The sequence below is a fragment of the Brienomyrus brachyistius genome, chromosome 15 (genome assembly GCF_023856365.1).
Source record: "Brienomyrus brachyistius isolate T26 chromosome 15, BBRACH_0.4, whole genome shotgun sequence".
NCBI classification, from domain to species: Eukaryota; Metazoa; Chordata; class Actinopteri; order Osteoglossiformes; family Mormyridae; genus Brienomyrus; species Brienomyrus brachyistius.
In genome coordinates this window covers 20,530,363-20,553,051 of record NC_064547.1, presented here as the reverse complement: position 1 = coordinate 20,553,051, position 22,689 = coordinate 20,530,363, and the positions used below count along the sequence as shown (strand labels likewise).

At 47.2% G+C, this 22,689-nt stretch overlaps 1 protein-coding gene across 1 annotated transcript; it reads left to right on the top strand.

The window, feature by feature from the left end:
- The first annotated feature begins 3,183 nt into the window (after nt 1-3,183).
- On the top strand, nt 3,184-21,758 carry ube2wb (ubiquitin conjugating enzyme E2 Wb). The gene is made up of 6 exons (XM_048976942.1): nt 3,184-3,297; nt 5,228-5,319; nt 14,969-15,071; nt 17,860-18,015; nt 19,679-19,754; nt 19,908-21,758. Exons 1-6 carry the CDS (start codon nt 3,283-3,285, stop codon nt 19,919-19,921), a joined length of 456 nt encoding a protein of 151 aa, XP_048832899.1. The 5' UTR covers nt 3,184-3,282; the 3' UTR covers nt 19,922-21,758.
- The last annotated feature ends 931 nt before the right edge of the window (nt 21,759-22,689 follow it).

Sequence of the window (22,689 nt, the reverse complement as noted above, 5' to 3'; positions counted from 1 at the left end):
CAAAAATCATCCCTTTATTCATCTGTTTGCAATATATATCACAGTAGAAACAACCAGTAGTTTTAAGTTCAACGTTAATTTCAAAAAGTAATAGATTGAAACCAAAAATATAGCCTAAAAAGCTGTTCTAAATTAAAAGTTGTTAAACTCAGCAGTCTCCTTGGGTGCCTGTAATTAGTAACACCTTTGCAATAACATATAATACCAAACATTTGTGTTTAACGGCAAATGACTGCAATTGTAATTATTAGGAAAATGACAAGAACAAAACTGAATGAGACAAAAAAATATATATAACAAGAAAATGTGCGAGGTATGGATATGTGCAGATATGTTAAGTGTTTGTCAATGGATTTCTGTTGAGAAACCAATAAATATGTAACATTTTTGCCGAATATAGCAAGTGGCCCAAGACTCTGAACACTGTATGCCTGACTTAAACAATGATAGCAGATGGTTTGCTTTGACTGCTCATGTCTGTATATTGTCTGCAGTATTCACTCTATAAAGTAAGTAAATGGTGGCTGACCCTGGATAGATTAAAGAAAAAAAAAACCTACCAGCATTATCCTTTGTGCTTTTGTCAGCAGAAGTCAAGAGTCACAGTCACCATAAAAGCAGGCGTTAGACATTGAATGTATCACGGGGAGTGGTTTGAAATCGAGAACTTTCTGAATTCATCACCGTTATTAACAGAATTGATCAGGATGAGATGAAACACTCAGAATGCTTCATGCGCATTAGCAGTCAGGATGCCATTCTGTTTACATGCACTGACTTGTCTGTGACCTTCTTGTGAATCCTCAGACCATTTCCTGCTTGGCAGCAAAAGAAATCTAAATTCAGAAGTATAAATAACTTGCACTAAACCTCTGTATTAGACATCTGGTAATGGATGGATGGATGGGTGGATAGTGGCCGGAAGGTTGGAAATTAATCAATAGATCACTTCATTCATTCATCCATTCTGTCAGTATAGCTTATTTTTCTTGGGTGGGGTAACAGTTGAACCCCTGGTCCTATGTTAGAGTATCGGGGCTTACAGGTATCACTGAGAAACTGATATAAATATAGTGTTTGTGTTTGATGCAGGCTTCTTCAGTTGGTAGCCACACACAGTGACAGTGACCGGGCGTTATTTTTAGCAGAATGACACGGTGTGTGTTTTTACTCCACCCCTTTTGAAACACGAGAGCGGCTAATTTAATCTGAATGTGTTTACTGCCGCTCTTACAAGGCGAGATGTGTGAAAGCTGTGTTTACTCTTAATTCACTCTCTGCTGAGTGTAACACATTCTATTTGTCTTTCCCAGAAAGATCCCTGGATTTTGCATCCAGTGAGTTCACGTTAAACGTTTAAAGGTGCTTTGAAAGTGGTCAGACCTGTTCAGGAGTGGGATGTACTGCGGCCTGGCATCCAAACATACCACTGCTGTTTTGAAAGCAGCAATTCCTTCTCTCTGGAAAATCTGGTTCTGTTGTCTTTCAGTTAGCACTGGAGTAGGAATTGTTTTAAACATTCAGGGCTCTGTTATGTTCAATAACTTGTCATTTCAAGATGCAAACATAAAGAGAAAAACGTTATGAGTCAGATTTGGGGGAAAAAAACAACTTACAAATTCTGTTTTTATAAGTGTGAAATGTGCAAACAGCCCAATTGTTTACAAAAATAAGTTTGAATTGGAACAAGCCTTTACCGATGCTGAAGATAATACCTATGAATCCTATATATCTTAACTCACACCACTATTAAACGAGTGACTATTAAACTGGCTATTAAATGAGTGGCTGTTGCACAATGGTTTTGAGAACTTGTTTTGGGAAAGACTGTCTCCATGACTTTTATGGTAAGAAACGAGTGAAAATAGGTAACTGAGAAATAAAACGAACCAGTAAAAAGAGAGAATAATTGTGCAATAATAACAGGGATATGAACCAATATATAAAACTAATAGCCTTTATTTGGCAAGTACGAGTATAACTTTCGTGGAACTCATTTAAATTATGGGCAGACTTCAGTTCTGCAGTTTATTCCAAGGAAATTTGCTTGACTATTTATGAAACATATCTTCAGAGATGACGCGAATGACAGTTGACTATGCATGGTCATGCGCAGAAGTAGCTATCCAGCTGTTTAACTTCATTAAGTCTGTAATATATATACTGAACACAAATATAAAAGGAACATCCAGCCATTTCAAATATATTATTGGAAAGAAACTAATAAATGGAAATTCAAGCTTCAGAAAGGAAATCGTCAAGCTGTCTTTATCTCTAATATCCTGAAAAGCAAGGTGGATCTTGTAAATGAATTCCCACATTTTCAGTCGTGACCGCCATTTGTCGGTAGCAGTCTGACACATCTCCTTAGGGTTCGACTGTGACCTATGGAATGCTGTCCCGCAGTCCAACTTTTTTGTGAAAATGTCTGATATTGGTAGGAACATGCTGTCCTATGCACTGCTCTCGAACATCCCAAAAATGCTCTCACGTCTGGTGAGTATACAGCCACATGGTCTGTCATTGTGAAACCAGCTGGACACACTGCCAAAAGCCTCTTATGGTAGAGACATGGATGCTCGTGACTCATTCATGGGAACATCACTAATGCATATCACTGCACCAAGCATGCCAATGGCAGGGTCCTGCAAAACTTGTGTTTCTTTCATTATGCCCATAATAAGCAACATCTGTGTAACGTTCATCAACTTGCTGATATCAACTTGATATGCGCCTTTTACAAAAAAAAATCTTATTTGGCAAATTTTGAATTACATGCTCTTTGTTTTCCTGGATTTTTTTTTTCAAACTGCTGCAAAATGGGAGCAAAACCAAATGTTGCATTTATATTTTTTTCAGTATAGGAGGTCATTAAATAATATATGTGATACAAACCCTCAGAATTCTTATACTATCGTAGAGGTTTTTTTTAATAATCAGTCAATCATCAATTAAGGGAACCCTCCATAGTGTAACTGTTGCCTTACTACCTGCCATACTGTAGATTCTAATCTTAGAATCCCCTCAAAAGTTAAACTGTACAATGATCATTCTTGATAATTAATCGGTTAAGTTTTCTCTCGACGGACTGCGCTAGCGCTTCAGTACCTCCGACCACCACACGGGGCGCATTGAGCGTAAACAACAACGGTCATTCCTGCTTCAATATTAGGGGCCAGTCGTCCTCCGTACGTGTGACGTAAAGACCACATGACACAGTGACGCAGGACGCAGCTTCAGTCTGCGTTCCGCTAGCCAGCCTGCCGCAGGGGGGTTTCCATCATGGCGTCCATGCAGGTGAGTGTCGAAGCGAACCCGAAAGCGCTCCGCCATGCTTTCCGTACGCAACCGTGACTGGTCACTGCGGGCCTGCTTGTGGAATCCCACTGCGGGAGGGAAGCCCCCGCGTCTGTGGGGTGGTGGTACACGCCGGCGGCCGAGGAGGTCCCGCGGAAGGCGACCAACAGAGGGGGATGATCCGGAGAGGGACAGCTGATCGGCCGGAGGCAACACGGGCTTAGCTGAGCGATGGCGTGCCCGACCGAACCGAGCCGGGATCACCCCGTGAATAGCCCGCCGGTCCTGCAAGGAGGTGCAGCCACCTTTGCTCTGCTGTTGTCTGGGAGGACAAGCGCCTGCTGCGGCTCCCGAGCGGTGGATGGAGGGAACAGGCGGCCGGTCCGGGTCGGCGGGGGGATTAAATCGCGTCTTACGGAAAGGCCATTTGCCAGTCCCGCTGTGTTTGGATGCACTCGAAAGCTGGCTGTTATCGCTACGCACGTACCCAATCTTGACAGAAATGGTCTGCCGTGTAAACAGCCCGTCCAGGTCACCTGCGCTTGCTGCCTTTTTACAAGTCCGCCTGCTTTAGTCTGTATCGGTTGTGTTGAAATGAAATCGGAACTATCTACAGTGCAGATATTGTTCATGCATTTAAGGTCATTTCTTCTTTTTATTTGGCGACGCCTCATTACTCACATCCTGAAATACGGTTGAAGCCCCGTGACCCTTAACGGCACCTTCCTGTGTGGCATTTTGCGTGACACGATTCTCCTTCCTTAGGGGCGATGACATGCACTTAGGAGGAGGTTGTCTGTTTGGGTCCGTACGGATCCTGGGCCACTGGGCAGCGGGTGGTGTCCGCGGTTCAGCTTGACAGGGGAGAGGCTCGTGTGTGTGTGTGTGTGTGTGTGATGTGCAGCTGCAGGGCTGGGTCATGATTCAAGCTGATTCAGGTTGCTGTCATTGCACTCGTTTTTAATACTCGCAATTATTATTAAAATGAGTGCTGAGATGCCACTGCACCTCCCCACAGATTCCTCGCAGGTGGAACTGCCCTGTTAACATCTGTATTAACATCTGTATGCAGTGCAAACTGTTGTGGTTTTTGCAGAGCCAGTGTGTCCAGGCACTGTGGTTTTCTTAATGTTAATATTTCCTCTAGTAATTATTTGATTTTATGGCATAACATTACGATCACAGACGGTCACGCCTGTTCCACCATACCGTTCTGGGGAAGCCTGTTTTGTGTCCCTGATGGTTTGCTATAGATGTTAATAATAAGTTTCTCTGTGTGCTAAATAAGATTAATGGGAGTCGGGTGCAGACCTTGGAGGTGTAGTCTGCGATTTCCAGCTAAAAGGGCATGAAGACATGAATAGCTATGTGACCTTTCTGCTTTTTTATTCTCTGTTGAAACGAGATCTCCAGAAGAGACCCCCTGTGTTCGCTTTCTCACACTTGTACAGATTATTTTCATGCTTCTAATTAAAACCTTTTCTTTCCAGTGGTTCACAACTGTAGTCTTGCTCTTTTATGGGTCACAAATTGGTTTAAGAGCTCTTACAAGCTGCCCGGCGGCATTTACCAAAGTCCTGCTTCATTTGTGAGCAATTTCTCTTTAGTTTCCGTCTTAGGCTGTTTCACTTCTTGCTTGGGTGGGGTAAAATGTATCTGGGTGTTATTGTGGGTCAAGGTACATTTTAGCGATAGCCTTGTGCCCTTAAATCAAGTTTAGGCAGGTGAAGATGTGTAATTCGATGGAGTACAGGAGTGTTTGTTTACCAACTCGGCTGTTTCAGTGGCGTCCTGTTTTTCTTAGGTCCTGTTCCAGTTAATGTGGCCTGACAGGTGCAGCCTGATCACTGAACGATCCCCTGTTCTGCTAATTCTTCGTGTCCCACATGAACTAAACGGCTTCTTTCCTGACTTTTTTTTTCTCTTGCAGAAAAGGCTGCAGAAGGAGCTGTTAGCGCTGCAGAATGATCCTCCCCCCGGAATGACCCTGAACGAGAAGAGCGTGCAGAACACGATCACACAGTGAGTGTCCCGGGCGGCTCGTGGAAACCTGTGAAAACACACTGGCACGGAGCTCTGTGCCACTGTTTTTCAGATGCTGTTGGCTCTGCCTGTTTTACAGGGTTAACTGGTTTAATGCTGCTCCCTGCTCATAGCGCTGTTCTGGCGCTTGGCAGTAGCTGTTCCTCTGTGGCCCCCGGACCGTCATTAATGCTGGTCCCTGCTCGTATCGCTGTTCCGTCGCTTAGCAGTGGCTGTTCCTCTGTGGCCCCCGAACCGTCATTAATGCTGGTCCCTGCTCGTATCGCTGTTCCGTCGCTTGGCAGTGGCTATTCCTCTGTGGCCCCCGGACCGTCATTAATGCTGGTCCCTGCTCGTATCGCTGTTCCTTCGCTTGGCAGTGGCTGTTCCTCTGTCCACCGGACCATCATTAATGCTGTTCCCCGCTCATAGCGCTGTTCCATCGCTCGGCAGTGGCTGTTCCTCTGTGTCCACCCAGACTGTCATTAATGCTGCTCCGTGCTCATTGCACTTTCTGCATTCTGCTCACTTGATGTTCACCTGTGAATATTAATTGAATGGACCTGAATGATCTTACATTGTGAGAAGTGTCAAGTGTGCCGGCAGCGGGGATGTCTGTGGAGTTGATCTGATGTGGTACCTCTAGGCAGCATCCTGCTCATGCAGCATTAATGGGCCAGACGTCAGTGGGCGTATGCTGCTGGGCCTCTGACAGCCTCGGCATGGATGCCCATCGTGCTGATCCGAGGACATTAGAAGGACACGTGAGGGTACCAAGGAGGGGAACACTGTCCACCCTTGTGTCAGAAACCCCGAGATCTTTATCTGTGGAAAGATGTGCTTTAGCTGCTTGAGAATTCCAAAGCCTAAAAGTGAGAGAGATGTGTTTTGAGACTGTGACATGTGACTCAGTTGCCCGGTTTCATCTGACACTCAACACACCAGCCATATGGTTTATTCCCGTTTTCTGTCTTGCGATATAGGGAGCGGAATCTAACTTGTTGAATGGCAATATGATGCACTTTCGTTCGCAGTCATACGTCAGTGGAGATTAAGCTTTAATTTGTTCATCTGAATAAGTAGTGAGGTATTTAGCCCTTGCACTGGGTTGAGTTATGAGTCACATCGTTGAATCACTGTTTTTTTGGAGACCATGGGCGATTCTCTGGCATGGGGCCTGCGTGTTTTTTTGTTTTTTTTTGTTTTGTGTATTTTTCCAGGCCTGTACAGTTCTGGGTAATTCTGACTTCCATCATGCGGAGCTGTTCTCCTTATACCTCTGCGGTTGCAGCAGTGTTTGCATTCTCCCTGCCTTTTTGCATGCTGCTATCCGGGGGTTGCACTGTTTTGAAGTGTCCTTAAATTTGTCCTTAGCATTTCCTGTGAAAGTGAGATTGGGTCCCCTTATTGGGACGTCCTCGGTTTTCCCCGCTTCGACTCGAGGTCGCTAAAGACCACTTTGAATGACGATTTTCTTTCCTTCTGTAAATAAATGTATGAATGAACACGCTGGTAAAATTAACTGGTGCTTAATGACTTCCTGTTGCTACTCCACCTTGTTCCTCCCCCACCCAACCAGCATCGTACTGGTTGAAGGTTGTGTTGTACGTTCATCTGCGTGGTCTCTCACGGCTGACTTCATTTTATGCCATTTTAAAAGTAGGCGTGGCAAACTGAAGAGCCGAACCCATAATCTGTCTGCCATAAGGGGTGGTTTGGCCCTGCCCCACAAACTCCATGAGCCTCTGGTTTTTAGTGGGCTAGCTTTGAAAAAAAAAAACTCAATTTTACTGTAATATTAGCGGCTTACAAAACAGCAGAAACATAAGTAGGGAAGCTGGCGATAGATTAGTACTGCCTGTGTCTATGCTACATACTTGTAGTACATTTGTGTCTGTGTGTGTATAATATATATTTGTGTGTGATAATTTTGCAGTGCTTAGCGAAACCATTAATTTGAACAAATTATGAATCTTGTATTTCTTTAGTTCCCTGTAATATTTATTTTTAATTCTGATCTTTAAAAATTGTTCGTTTTTGAGTTGTTATATTCACAAAATGAAATTAATTTAGGACACACTGCTGGCACGTCCCATACTGAGGTATTCAGGGGGTTTTTAAAATAAAAACTTAAAATTCTGTCCCTGAGCACTTGCCTTGGAAATACTTTCTTAAATATCTGTCCCTTAAATCATCAAATATAATTTTCTTCCGAGCAGATTTTGGTGTGTCATGACAAACTCAAAAAAAGAAAACAATGCATATCCTATGATGTTACACATTTCAGCTCTGAGTCTGTCTGACATGAATCATTCATCTCTAACTGTTTTACCTTCTTTATACAGGTCATTCACCCAGCGTCCCAGCTGCTGGTGTTCAGGCACCTCTTAGTTATAACATGTGCACTTGATGTTTTCTGTCGTCCGCACCTGTTCCTTGTTACCGACTGGGTGGCGTGAGTAAGATTTTCTGTGCGAAATCAATAAAAAAAAAATCTTAAGTCTTGAAGAACTTGTTACTCTGGACTGTCAAATGTTGTAAGTCTGTAGTTCTAAACTAGGAGGAAAGATCTGGTTTGAGCAGAATTTGAGAATATGATATTAGTTTCAGGTATATTCTGATTTTTTTTTTGTTCCCAAACCAAGAGTGTATTATACAGAACATTTCTCTTTTTTGGTGTAGGAGCTTTTAGGCTGAATTTTGCTACTTCTGTCACCAGAGTAAAGCTTTTACTGAAAATCTGAGATGTTAGTTGATGTTGGGAGATGTTGGTAGATGTGTAATTGCTTTTCTGGATTCTCATTCTGCTCTTATTTTGACTGCTGTGCTGATGCCGTCCACTTGATTTAGTGCCAAAAGTTTCTCTGTTGTGATGAAGACGAGTCTCTCTTCTGTCGTCTGCTGTCATGAGAGGATTCCAGAAGCTTCTGGATTGTGTGTGTTTTATTGTTCCATTCATCCCTCCCTCCCTCCATCTGCCCCCCCCCCCATCCCCCGCTCCTCCGACCAAGTAAGGAGACTTGGCCAACTACATGGCCGCATTTTGATGTTCCCAGCTTTTCATAATAATGAAGGTCATAGTCGCCGCTGCTGATCCAGCAGATGCTTTTACCCAAAGCAAAGAACTTCTGAGAAAGCAGGATCATGCCGCCCCTGGGGCAGCCGAGGACTCGGGACTTTTCTCAGTGGCCCAATTGTGACATCATAATACCCTGAACCCGCAGCCTTCCAATCACAGGCACAGCACCCTAACCAGCTGAGCTACAATCCACCGCACAGTAATGAACAGGCGAGTTTCCAGCATATGGTCTTTTGGTTGGGCTGACTGTAGAGTTTAAATATGCTGTGATCTGGAAGTGTGGCAGAGTAGTTTGACAAAACTGTACAGTATATATAGTTAGCAGGCTAGGGAAGTAATCCAACCTCCAGTATGATCTTTTTGGATTAGAACAGGAAGCATAATCTATGTCTAAGGGATGCAATTCTCGCCATATCCGTCAGGCCAGTCCACTGCAAGCTGCTGTTTTCAAAGCATTAGCGGATTTGGGGTTTGTTAAAGCAGAGACAGTACAAGTATCTCCACTGGCATCCAGTACGCAGTTAATAAAACTTGCAGTGTATGAAGGTTAGATTGTGGGGAGGCAACATTAGGGATACAGATATTCGGTACAGTGATACGCTGCCCTAGATCTGTGCCTGTAATTAAAATAAGCCGTCTGGGTCTCTCCTCGTCGTCGAGGGTGAATGGTGAGATGGTATTATTTATGAAGGACAGGCACACCACGTGTGCGTATCAGGAGGAGAGCTGATTGGGCCCAACACACTCACGCATCTCCAGTATCCATATGGATGTCTGACTTTTTTTTTTATGTATAAACAACAGCAGCAGTAATAACAGGGAAAGTTAAAGATGAGAGTATCCTCTTCAGTGATTATTTGGAGGGACTTATAAATGCACGGTTTTCACCACTGGGTCTGAGCACATTCTCATCTCAGAAGGCAAAAGGTAGTTTACAGTGAATCTTTGTAGCCATGGCGATGGCAGATCCGTCTCACTCATCCGCAAGAGACTGCCGCAGGAGGGTCTCCCGATCTCCAGTGCACCTCTGCAGGTAGATCCGCGCAGAGTCAGCCGCTAACGTGAGACGCTGAAGGTCATCTCTTCTTCATGGTGGCCCTCAGGGTCACCTCTGTTAGCGTAACCTGGGAAACGGTGGAGAGATTGGGGAATGCACTGTGCCCCTGGGGTGGTGAAAATCCGGATAGAGAAATACCCAAAGGGGGGGTGGTAGTTCTCCATGGATTTTTAGCAGGTGGTCTAGTAGCCTGAAGATGCTCAGATAAGCCGGTGATGAAGATCAGCTCTGTGTTTGGTGCTGTTGGGGGGGGGGGGGGGCTTATTAGCAGTCTCCTCTTATGAGGTTGGTGTTTTTTTTCTTTGTTGTGGCCAGGATGGTGTGAGATTGGAAAGTCTTCGTAGCTTTGGGAATGCTTCATAAGATAGCTTTGTATGTGACTGCCAGAGCAGCGATTCTCATATGGACCCTTGGGGACCTCCAGGCGGTCTACGATTCTGTGCCCCACCAGCTCCAGTCTGTCATATGTGGTATAAACAGTCCCACCATGCAACGAAAATCTTATTCTGCACCATCTTTCTGGCCCCTGGTAAACACAGATTAAACGCAAAACATAAGTACAAATTACGGTGCCTCAATAAGGCAACAAATATGTAAAAAAATGTGTTGATTTATCCACTGCCTGGTCCAAAAGAAAGTCTCCATTTGTATTTTCCGTTGGGCGGCCTTTAGCTTTGATTATGGTGCACATTTGTCACGCCATCGTTTCCACAGGCTTGTGCAGGATCTCGGCATTTATTTTCATCTAGATTTGCGTTCATTTCTCACCGAGATCCTGCATTGACGAGTGAGTTGAACCGCTACATAAAGCCTCCTTCATCACATCCCAAAGACCGGCAATGAGGTTAAGGTCACAAATCTGCGGTGACCAAGTCATACGTGAAAATTATTCCTCATGCTGCCTGAACCTCTCTTTGACAATTTGAACCCAGTCAATCTTGGCATCCTTGTCCTGGAATATGCCCATTCCAACAGGGAAGGAAAATCCATTGCTGATGGATGGAGGTGTAACCTGGCCAGTCAGTAGGTTCAGGTATTCAGCTGATTTTACTTTTATTGCTGCATAACATTGCTGAGCAGTAATAATGATCCAGTCATTGGCTCTTATGTATTTGCTGACATACATTTAAATGACATTTTTTTTGGCAGTGTATTTGTGAATGAGAAATTTGGAATTGCAACTTCTTTAGATGTCACTCCATCTAAAGATTCTGTCGCATAGCTTTATATTAGGAAATATTTTAGGAGATATCTATGCTCTTTGTGTATGTCCTCAGTCACAGTTATTGTGAAGAGTCACTTTTGCAGCTATATTGGCTTTTGGGGGAAGTTTGTCCTGGGTTGGATCGGTACTCGGCAGTGCTGGAGGTGCGCAGTGCCACCCCAGGTTCTCCGGGTCCCTCGCAGCCATTCGGAACGTGCAGGAGCCTGCGCTCTGCTAATCAGCTCTGCTCGGGGCACTTTGAGTCAGACCCAGCATGGAAAAGCCAAAGAAGCTCCAGCAGAAAGCGGCTGCAGGGCTCTGCATCTTCTAATTCCTGTTGCGGTCTCTCTCTGCGCCTGTCCTGTGTCTGCAGTTTGCTTGTTTTCTCTTTGTTGTGTGCATTTCCTGTGGGTTTCGTCGTACGATGGCTGCAGATGGGATCTTAAAATCGAGTATAGATTGTGCGTGTGCACACTTGTGCCCTGTGATAGGCTGGCATCCTGACCAGGGTGTCCCCTGCCTTGTACCCATTTTTCCATAAAAATTGAACCCATGTCTTTCCAGGGTTTGTAATCAGGAGCACTTTTTCTTGCTGGTTGTATTTGAACCATTTCAGTAAAGCCGTTGGCCTTTGAATAAGATGCCAAGATAAGCTCGAATGTAATGTAACCCCCAGCAACACCTTAACCAATCAGTTTAATGGAAGTGGCAATTGCTTTGTTTAGTAGCTGCCAGCCTTTTTGGGGTCTTTTCAAGATTTGCTGGCATTTACCCTTGATTAGCGTGTTAGAGGCTATTACCATGACTGCAGTCAGCCTGCTTTCGTCATACTGGCTGCACATCACTGCGTTAGAGCCGCTTTTATAGCATGAATAAGTAAACAAAGAGCACAAACAGCTCTGTATATAGCCTGTCCTAGCAGCAGCGAAACCCTGCATGAGACGTGCCGTGGACACCCACCCCCCCCCACACACCGCTCCCCACCTCTCACACAAACCCCTTGCTTCTTCAGTGGCCTCCCTGGGGCCCCCTTGCCTCTGAGCCCCCCCATCTCTCCCCGGGGTCCCTCGCCTCTTCTGGGGGCCCATTGCCTCTCCTAAGCCTCCTGCCTCCCACCCCCATCTCTGGGAGGGGCGCCAGCCTCTCTCTCTCTCTCACCCTGTTAGGCGGCTGCAGTTTGTGTTTTTGTCACATGCTCATGGTTCCTGACTTTAACTGGACGGGGCCTTGTCCTTAGCCTCGCACTGCATACAGCTACGCCTGAACGTAACAGGAACTCCAGTGGGAGCAGACTCTCCGCTCGGCCTGCTTTTGTATTTTGACCCTGAGCAGTGGGCGTGGGGGGGGGGGGGGTTTGAATCCTCACTGTCGCAGTTATTCTGGGCCTGTGCTGCCTGAGTGAGTGTATCTCTGATTTATGCACTTAGACGTCCCGCTGAGATACTGTTCCGCACAGCTGGTGATGTAATGCTGCGTCCTGGCTGTGGGCCGGCGCTGGTACCGGTGCCCCACATCCACCAAACCCTCCGCTCACCGCACCTTTCATCATGCACAGCTGGGCCAGATGAAACGGCCAGATGTGACTCGGCTTTGCTGCCTTCAGATCTGGGTTCTTTCAGTGCGGCGATCGAACTGCCGAACCACATATGCACGTTTTTTTAAAGGCTGATTCGGAGTCCGTGTATCTTCATCTTCAGCCTTTCGATGTCGTTTGTGTCTTGCGCTATAACTATCGCAAGTAGATTATAAATACACTGCCTGTCCAAAATAAGTTGCGTCCTTTAATATTTCGTTGGACCGCCTTAACTTTCATCATGGTGCATATTCAGCAGTGCATTGTTTCCACGTGCTTGTGCAACATTTCAACGTTTTGTTTCACCAGGATTTGAATTCTTTTTTTTTTTTTTTTTTGCCAAGATCTTGCATTCTTCATGCTCCTGAACCACCCTTTGACAGTTTGAACCCGATGAATCTTGGCATTATAGTCTTGGAATATGCCCACGTCATTAGGAATGATGGGATAACCTGGCCGCTGAGTAGACGCAGTACAGTTTATTTAGGCATCGCAGCTGAGCAATATCCCATTTGTCTGACACGAGCCGCTGTTTCTGAAAACAGATGATTAATTTGCTTTTCCTGTGAAACTGCTGGTTATATCCACTGAATTACTGCATATTGGGGTGGGGGAAGCTTTGGGGGGGGGGGGTGTCTGTATGTCCCAGAGAGAACAGCTTTTCATTTTCAGATTTTGGGATGGTTTTGGGTGAAAGCTGGGAAAGGAGAAGTTGGCAGAATGGACAGAGGAGCATCAGTGTGAGGTTCTGGTGTGGTGTGGTGTGGACTTGGGGAGGGATGGTGCGTCACCTTAGAAACAGAAGCAGAACACACCAATGTGACCCCCGGCTGAGCAGATCTGTACAGATGGTTATTGTTAGAGAGACAGACGGCAGCAGCCTTGGGACGGACAATGTGCTGGTGCTTTGCCTTATCCCTCACAGCCCCCTCCTGCCCTGTGATGGGAAGGTCGACCCTTGAAAGCCCCCCCCCCCCCCCACTAGCACCTCAGTCCCTGGCACCCTCTGTTTCTGACCCTCAGAAAGGGTCGCTGATACCCAGCCATGCCTGAAATCTCTAAATTCCCTTGATTTGCCCACCGCTCTGACACAGATGTCCTTGTTCTCTTTGCACACAGCCTTGTTGCACTTTGCTACCCTCTGACACTTAAACATATATCTGCTTGTTATAAAGGATTGAATGTAGAATGTCTTTGCAGTATATCTGTTGCTGACCTCTGGCTGTATAGTCCAAATATGCACCCCCCCTAACCCCCCATCCAGTGATTGAAATGCATTTTCAACACGTTCGGACTGCACGGGTGCTGATTGTGTCGTCGCGGTGACTCAGCGCGGTGCATCCCCGTGTGACTGCAGTCAGATGAATGATGCCTACCGTCTCGTGTTACACACTCGTTGCCTGGTGCTGATTAATCTTCCATTATTTACGCACTGGGACGGACCCCTGTGTCGCCTGCTCAGATTGTTGCACTTTCTGTAGAGTGTGAAAAGAGCAAGGCCAGTTGTTAAGCGCTGTAGACTGTGCTTAGAGTGTACCTGCACCGCACTGCAGGGCTGGGTACCGGGCTGTCCCGGCTCAGCCGGCCCCCGGTTTCAGTCTAGCAGGCTCACCTCGCCCCACCCCACCCCGCCACATGTGTGACCTGCTAAACTCGTTCTCGAGGAGTCTGTGCTCTCCCTGCTTTTCTTTGCTCCCCCTCACTCCTCCCCCGCTCCTCCGTGCTGCCCTGCGCTCCCCCACACTCCTCCCCACTCCTCCATGCTCCCCTGTGCTCCTCCCTGCTCCCCTACACTCCTCCCCAGTCCTCCATTCTGCCCTGTGCTCCCCCCTGCCTTTGTTTCCCTGCGCTCCCCCCTGCTGCTCTGTGCTTCCCTGCCCTCCCCCTGCTCCTCTGTGCTCCCCTACGCTCCCCTACTCCTCTATTCCACACTGTGCTCTCCCCCACTCCTCCATGCTGTCCTCCGCTCCCCCCGCTCCTCTGTGCTCCCCCACGCTCCTCCCCACTCCTCCATGCTGCCCTGCACTCCCCCCGCTCCTCCATGCTCCTCCCCACTCCTCCATGCTTCCCTGTGCTCCTCCCTGCTCCCCCACACTCCACTCCACCCCACCCCACTCCTCCATGCTGCCCTCCGCTCCCCCACGCTCCTTCCCACTCCTCCATGCTCCCCTCTGCTCCTCCCTGCTCCCCCACACTCCTCCCCACTCCTCCATGCTGCCGTGCATTCCCCCTGCTGCTCCGTGCTTCCCTGCGCTCCCCCTGCTCCTCCGTGCTCCCCTGTGCTCCTCCGTGCTCCCCCGCATACCCACATACAACTCCATATTCCACTGTGTTCCTCCCTGCTGTTATGTGCTCCCTGTGCTCCTCCCCATTCCCTTTTGCACCCCCATGCCTCTACGTTCTCTTGTTTTCTGTTGTTAGTGTCTCCCCCTCTGGGTTTGTCTGGCTTCAGCTTTTCTTCCTTGCCTGAAATGCGACCTGATTCGCTACCTGGTGCACGTGCACTTAGGTAACGAGTTGGCTAATCTGCATGCTGGATTCGGACTCTCTTCCCGGCCCATATGGACCTTTTATGAAGAGATTGTAGAGATGACATCATGTCCCTTCATCTGTTTTGCACTCCCCACACTGATCCCCTCGCGAAGCGGTGAGGTGAGCATTCGGTCACGGACTGACCGCGCTCCTCGAGGTGAACTGCTCTCCACACCCTCCCTCATATTTTCTTTCCTCCTCCAGGTGGATCGTCGATATGGACGGTGCCCCAGGAACACTGTATGAAGGAGAGAAATTCCAGCTGCTTTTTAAGTTCAGTAGTCGATACCCCTTCGATTCACCTCAGGTGAGCCCCCCCTGTGCCGCGGAAAGGCGAGCCCCCCGACCTCTCTCAGAAAGAGTACATACCGTTTGCCTATTGTCTTTCAGTGTTCTGCGGTCAGTGACACAAAGCTGACACAGTGACCTTCATAGGACTAAAACACAAGCCGTTTAGGTTTCACAGTGACAGACAGATGAGGTTTCAGTATTAATAACATCAGCATTGACTGTTATTGTTTCCCTAATCTTCATTATGATTATCTGTACTAATAGTAGCAATACTGTTTTTGTTACACTGCTGATCCATGCAGGGTGTACCCCAGCCCTGTGTGACCTGCGATAGGCTCCGCCCTCCCACCCAGACTTTGACCAGGATAAGCATTTAGATGGATGATGATGATGTGTTGATGTTGCTGCTGAACACTGAGAAACATGGGGCCCGTCATCTTCATGCTCAGAACCTGCTGGGGCTTTTACCCCCAGACTGAAGTCGGGCCTGAGTCTCGTGCTGTAGTGAATCCCAGCAGTGCTCTGCTGTGCAGTGTTTGAACATAATGGGCGCCCATAGTGAATCTGGTATTTATAAACCTGCTGCAGGTTGGTAACGCAGCACTTGCTGTCTAGTACGCTGACTGAGAAAGCCCAGTGCGATTCAAAATGAAAACCAGCACGTCTAAAGCAGAAATGTGCTGCAAAGCCTATTATTCGGGTTCATAATGCAATTGAATGATGAATAATGAAAATTCGTAGACGCTGCACGATTTTAGAAAACACTTTCATCAAAATGAGAACGCACACGCGCCACACTGAATATATACACGCCGCAAGTACAGGAAACAACTGCAACTTCGCAAACGTACTGCAAATAGCTACAGCACAATGGAGGGCGCTTTTTATGGGCGTTCTTTTCAATGGAGCCAATGGTGAAAATTTACAGTGGAAACCACTTATAGTGATCACGGTTATAGTGATCAGCCGCTTATGTGGATCAAAAAGCTTGGGACAGAATCATTCCCGTACAAATACTGTTCAAATAATTCGCTTGTAGTAATCAAGTACTCCGCTTATTGTTCATTTTCTAAACCAGACAATGTAAAGGGAATATATATATATAATATAAAAAAATATAAAAAATTTTATTTGATCGTCCTACTTTGCCTTGCAGTAACCCATCTGCTTCTGGCTAATGTAGTCTAATGCAACGTGCACAGAAAATCTGACAGGGAAAAAGAAAATCATCTCAAATGACTCAACGACAAATATCGACTCATCACAGCAGATGATTTGCATTGGATTGAAACATTTTCACCGCAAAGACTGTTACGATGTTAAGTACAGTGAGTGTAAGGACACTGTTGGGTTTTTACATTGTAATATATAAAACCTAAACCGCCAAAAACGAAACAGCAATACACATTACAATACTACAATAAGCTGTATTTTATGTACAGTCACTCTATGGTAGCACATTTGAATCATACACAGTTTTTAAATTTTATGCACTAATTTAATTTGTACAGTGCTGTAATTTGAAAAAGATTTGAAACATCTGTACTGTATTTTGAAATCATCAGTATAATTTAGTAAATAGCGACATTGTCCATTTTATTACTTTATATTCGAGTAATAAATATACAAATGTCATTTAGATAGTGATCTGCCTGAGACATAAAGAATAAGAAAAAAATCAGTTCGCCAGATTATTTGCAAAGTTGTAACGTTCACGTGTCCTACGGAAACGCTTCCAATGTGCTGTGGCTATTTGCAGTGTGTTTCCAAAGCAGCAGTAGTTTTCTGTATTTGCAGTGTGTCTGCCAATGTGCAGTACATTTGTAAAATGTGCTTTGCATGTGTTGTCATTTTGACTTAAAGTATTTTCTGAATTTGTGTAGCGTCTGTGAATTTGCAGTGTGTTTGCACGTTCTTTATGGACTTGAATAATTTATTGCTTTGCAGCACGTTTTTTCAATTAGATGTGTTCCTTTATTTTGAATTGCATTGGGCTTTTTTGACCACCCTAGTCTAGGTTAGGGTACAGACTGTAGTACATCTACAGGCCGGTAACACAGCATACACCAGCTGGATTAGGGTACAGACTGTAGTCCATCTACAGGGCGGTAACACAGCATACGCCAGCTGGATTAGGGTACAGACTGTAGTCCATCTACAGGGCGGTAACACAGCATACGCCAGCTGGATTAGGGTACAGACTATAGTCCATCTACAGGGCGGTAACACAGCATACGCCAGCTGGATTAGGGTACAGACTGTAGTCCATCTACAGGCCGATAACACAGCATATGCAGGCTGGGTTAGGGTACAGACTGTAGCCTAGCTACAGGCCGATAACACAGCATATGCAGGCTGGGTTAGGGTACAGACTGTAGCCTAGCTACAGGCCGATAACACTGCATATGCCGGCTGGGTTAGGGTACAGACTGTAGCCTAGCTACAGGCCGATAACACTGCATATGCCGGCTGGGTTAGGGTACAGACTGTAGCCTAGCTACAGGCCGATAACACTGCATATGCCGGCTGGGTTAGGGTACAGACTGTAGCCTAGCTACAGGCCGATAACACTGCATATGCCCGCTGGGTTAGGGTACAGACTGTAGCCTAGCTACAGGCCGATAACACTGCATATGCCCGCTGGGTTAGGGTACAGACTGTAGTCCAGCTGCATGTTGTTTCAGCTGTTACAGTGAGTTTTCTGCTATTCCTGTCTTAGATGACTACGTCCCCTGCTAGATCGTTTTGATTTCTTAAGCCGTTTATGGAGGTGCACACATGTTTTGTGCCTTGCCGCCATGCAGGTCATGTTCACTGGAGAGAACATCCCTGTGCATCCCCATGTCTACAGCAATGGCCACATCTGCCTGTCTATCCTGACGGAGGACTGGTCCCCAGCGTTGTCCGTGCAGTCGGTCTGCCTTAGCATTATCAGCATGCTGTCCAGCTGTAAAGAGAAGGTAACAAAGGGACCGTGGAAGATTTATACGAAGTGTTCGAAAACCTTGTGTGTTTGTCTGTGGGTGCCTCTTGTTTATGCACAAATAGATCCTTGCCTCATAAATACTGCGGCCATGTGCAGTGTGCAGATTTCTGCTTTGGCATTAAGAAAATACTGCCCTAGTCACGGTCTGTCTGCTGTTTAACGACAGGCAGTTACTGTTTGACCCTTGTGGCCCCTGGGCGACATGCCCTGAAACCCCTGAACCATAAAATGACCACAAACCAGCACCCTGCTCTCTCTGTCTGTCCCCTTACATACGCCCAGCCCTCTCTCTCTCCCCTTAGCGAAGCCCCTCCCTCCCTCCCTCCCTCCCCTTAGCGAAGCCCCTCCCTCTCTCTGTCCCCTTACCGAAGCCCCTCCCTCCCTCCCTCCCCTTAGCGAAGCCCCTCCCTCTCTCTGTCCCCTTAGAGAAGCCACTCCCTCTCTCCCTCCCCTTACCGAAGCCCCTCCCTCTCTCTCTCCCCTTACCGAAGCCCCTCCCTTTCTCTGTCCCCTTAGAGAAGCCACTCCCTCTCTCCCTCCCCTTAGCGAAGCCCCTCCCTCTCTCTCTCCCCTTACCGAAGCCACTCCCTCCCTCTGTCCCCTTAGAGAAGCCCCTCCCTCTCTCTCTCCCCTTACCGAAGCCCCTCCCTCTCTCTCCCCTTACCGAAGCCCCTCCCTCTCTCTGTCCCCTTAGAGAAGCCACTCCCTCTCTCCCTCCCCTTAGCGAAGCCCCTCCCTCTCTCTCTCCCCTTACCGAAGCCACTCCCTCCCTCTGTCCCCTTAGCGCAGCCTCTCCCTCTGTCTCCTTACCGAAGCCCCTCCCTCTCTCTCTCCCCTTACCGAAGCCCCTCCCTCTCTCTCTCCCCTTACCGAAGCCCCTCCCTCCCTCTGTCTCCTTAGTGAAGCCCCTCCCTCTCTCTCTCCCCTTACCGAAGCCCCTCCCTCTCTCTCTCCCCTTACCGAAGCCCCTCCCTCTCTCTCCCCTTACCGAAGCCCCTCCCTCCCTCTGTCTCCTTAGTGAAGCCCCTCCCTCTCTCTCTCCCCTTACCGAAGCCCCTCCCTCTCTCTGTCCCCTTACCGAAGCCCCTCCCTCCCTCTGTCTCCTTAGTGAAGCCCCTCCCTCCCTCCCTCCCTCTGTCTCCTTACCAAAGCCCCTCCCTCCCTCCCTCCCTCCCTCTGTCCCCTTACCGAAGCCCCTCCCTCCCTCTGTCCCCTTAGCGAAGCCCCTCCCTCCCTCTGTCTCCTTAGCGAAGCCACTCCCTCCCTCTGTCTCCTTACCGAAGCCCCTCCCTCCCTCTGTCTCCTTACCGAAGCCCCTCCCTCTCTCTCTCCCCTTACCGAAGCCCCTCCCTCCCTCTGTCTCCTTAGTGAAGCCACTCCCTCCCTCTGTCTCCTTAGTGAAGCCCCTCCCTCCCTCTGTCTCCTTAGTGAAGCCCCTCCCTCTCTCTCTCCCCTTACCGAAGCTCCTCCCTCTCTCTGTCCCCTTAGCGAAGCTCCTCCCTCTCTCTGTCCCCTTAGCGAAGCTCCTCCCTCTCTCTGTCCCCTTAGCAATGTCCCCTCATCCCCTTATCGAAGCCCCACCCTGTCTGTTCTGTCATTAATGTCCTCTTTCTCCTCTTCTCCGTGGTGTTTGACAGCGACGCCCCCCTGATAACTCCTTCTATGTAAGAACGTGCAATAAGAACCCAAAGAAAACGAAATGGTGGTATCACGGTGAGTTTCTGCTCTCCTTCTTGCTGTTTTTCCGTTTGCCCTGATTCACAGGTACGAAAAACAACCCAAGTAAAAATCTTAAATATTATAATGGTAATAAGTAATTAACAATGAATGTTTGTCATTAACCAATGGACGATTTTCTTTTAACAGATGATACCTGCTAATGAGTAACTTTGTCATGCTCCTGAAGAAAGTCCTACAGAGTATATAAGCACTTTTAATGATTCAGTCTTTGAACTTTGACCTCTGACTGGAACGATGGACCCGATATGCTGAAGACCTCCAGGCCTGTTGTTGGATGCATGTTTAGCAGTTGTGAAGATGACAGAATGTAATGCACCCAACGTGGATCGATTCAGAGTTGGCAGGGAGAACTTGTTTGAAATTATTCCTTTATTATTATTATTTTTTAATGATTTTATTGTCCTTCTGTATTGTGCAATAACTGAATCCTGCTTGGGCCTACAAGAGAAACTCCAAATCACATAGGTTGTGAGTGTAAGGGATTTAAGAATCGTAACCCCAAGAACATCATCTTTTCGTTTTTAACTTTAAAAATATGCACTGTGACAATAATTATGGAGGTACGTTAACAACTTTTTAGCATTTGATTATTCTGCTACAGCACCACACTTTATATTTTCTTTCTTTATCTGATGAGGCGTTTGAATTCTGAGCTGAAGGGGTTATTTATTTTCGAGTTTTGACCGTATTCCAGACCGGTCATCCTTGCCCGGACGTAATGAACTGGCCTGATTTTCCACCACTGCACGCTCGTCAGCTCTCGACGTTGGAACACAGCTGAAATGAAATCAGTTCGGGCTTTTTGTTGCATTTTTTTGTGTACATGTTATCTTACGGCTCATGATTGAATCTTCTGAAATGTCCCATTTTCGAAGCCGTCTGTGCGCGCGCGTGCATGCATTTGTGGTTCGGCTGATGGTTGGGAGGAGGCCTGGGGGGGTCGTCTTTGGCGTGGTCGGGCCCTTTGAGCTCCCTCGCCACCAACACGCGTCTTGTAAAATAGTTTGACGTAAAGATCACAGGATTAGACTAGATAGAGATTTCGCTCATCGTGGTTCATCTGGCTCAGGTACTTTTTGAATTAATAAAATCCACTATAAAACTCCTAGGTAATATTTTGCATTCGATTTGAAATATTTTCACCAAAAAGACTGTTACGATGTTAAGTACAGTGAGTATAAGGACACTGTTAGGTTTTTAAATTGTTATATATAAAAAACCTAAGTTAGTAATGAGTGCTAGGGTCATAATAGACAGTCCTCACTTTATATAAATGTGTTTTTCTTTTAAAAATATTTTAATATATTGCCTGTAATATAAAGCCTGTGTATGGTATGTTTTCTAAAGATTGTACCTTCTTTGTTCCGGAGGTCTTCTTGAAGGTTCTCCATGGGGATAGGAGGTTCATTACCTGGAGCGCATTTAGCGTTGGTGCATCTAGGCCTGTACAGTTACGGTAATTAGAAATGATTAGTGCGGCAATGACAGGGACAGTTTGAGGCGCTGTAGCTCACGAGGAGCCCTTTTGAAGTGTCCCTCTGCCCCGGGGCTCGTAGAGACGTCGCGACCTTCTGCCCGCCAGCGGTCGGATCCGAAGGAGAACCGCTGACGTGTGTCACCTGTCCAGAGTTCTGGAATCTTCCTTCCCGGCACCATGCCCACTTTACTTCTTGTACGTTTCCTCTGATTGATATCCGGAGGTGGCGGCCGGACTGCGTTTGCTCGCTTTCTAGTGAAGGGTTTCTGTCTGCGAATGGCACCGGAGTAGCTCAGATAAAGCGCAGACCCAGTTGGAGTGTCATGTCGTCGTTGGGATTTGTGGCCGTCGATGTTGAGAGAGAGAAGCACAGAGCGCGTGCGAGCGGCGCCTCTCCCAACTGGCGGTTCCGCTCCCTTCAAAATGGAACATAGTAGTGAGTCTCTCTATTGCAGTGTTTCCCAATCCGGTATCCCCCCCACCCCCCCCAACCCTAACCCCCCCCCCCCCCCGATGTCGTGTCAGACACTCCACAATCTTGCAGGATCCTGAGAGGGACAAAAAATGTGGACTGGATTGGGAAACGCTGCTTAAGTGGGAACCGTCTGTGTGAAGGTCCTGCATGCTGACTTTGAGCATCTCTGACACCCCCACCCCCCCACCCTGATATGATGGGTGTTCGGTTGAAGCTTGGTGGTGCTTCATGGCCACTCCCCCCATTTTATTTATTGTTGTTCTTTTTTTTTTGTTTTTTTTTTTTTATTACTTTGATAGAACTATTGGGTTGTGGATTGTTAGAAAAATAAAAACAAAATTGGGGGAAGTGTTTATTTTGAGAATTAGTTGTAGTAATGTATGAGGTACATATAATCTGTGCCTGTTTAATTTAATAATAAAAAAACAAGACCTATTCTGTGCATTTTGTCATTGTTACCCTGGAAGCTCGGTCTTTTAACCATCATTCTTACCAACATATTTCTCTGATTATTGTTTTAAGTTAAGTTTTCGGTTTATTGGCTCATTGTTACTCCTGTGGTCAGTTGGGTGATGGGGGGGGCTAGAGCCTATCCCAAGTCACACCGGGCATGTGGCAGGGGTTCAGCGTGAATGGGATGGGTGGGGGACACAGCTGGGGTACAGCCCGGGCGGGTGCCAGTCCATCGCGGGGCACACAGCTGGGGTACAGCCCGGGTGGGATGCCAGTCCATAGCAGGGCACACAGCTGGGGTACAGCCTGGGCGGGTGCCAGTCCATCGCGGGACACACTGCTGGGGTACAGCCCGGGTGGGATGCCAGTCCATAGCAGGGCACACAGCTGGGGTACAGCCTGGGCGGGTGCCAGTCCATCGCGGGACACACTGCTGGGGTACAGCCCGGGTGGGATGCCAGTCCATAGCAGGACACACAGCTGGGGTACAGCCTGGGCGGGTG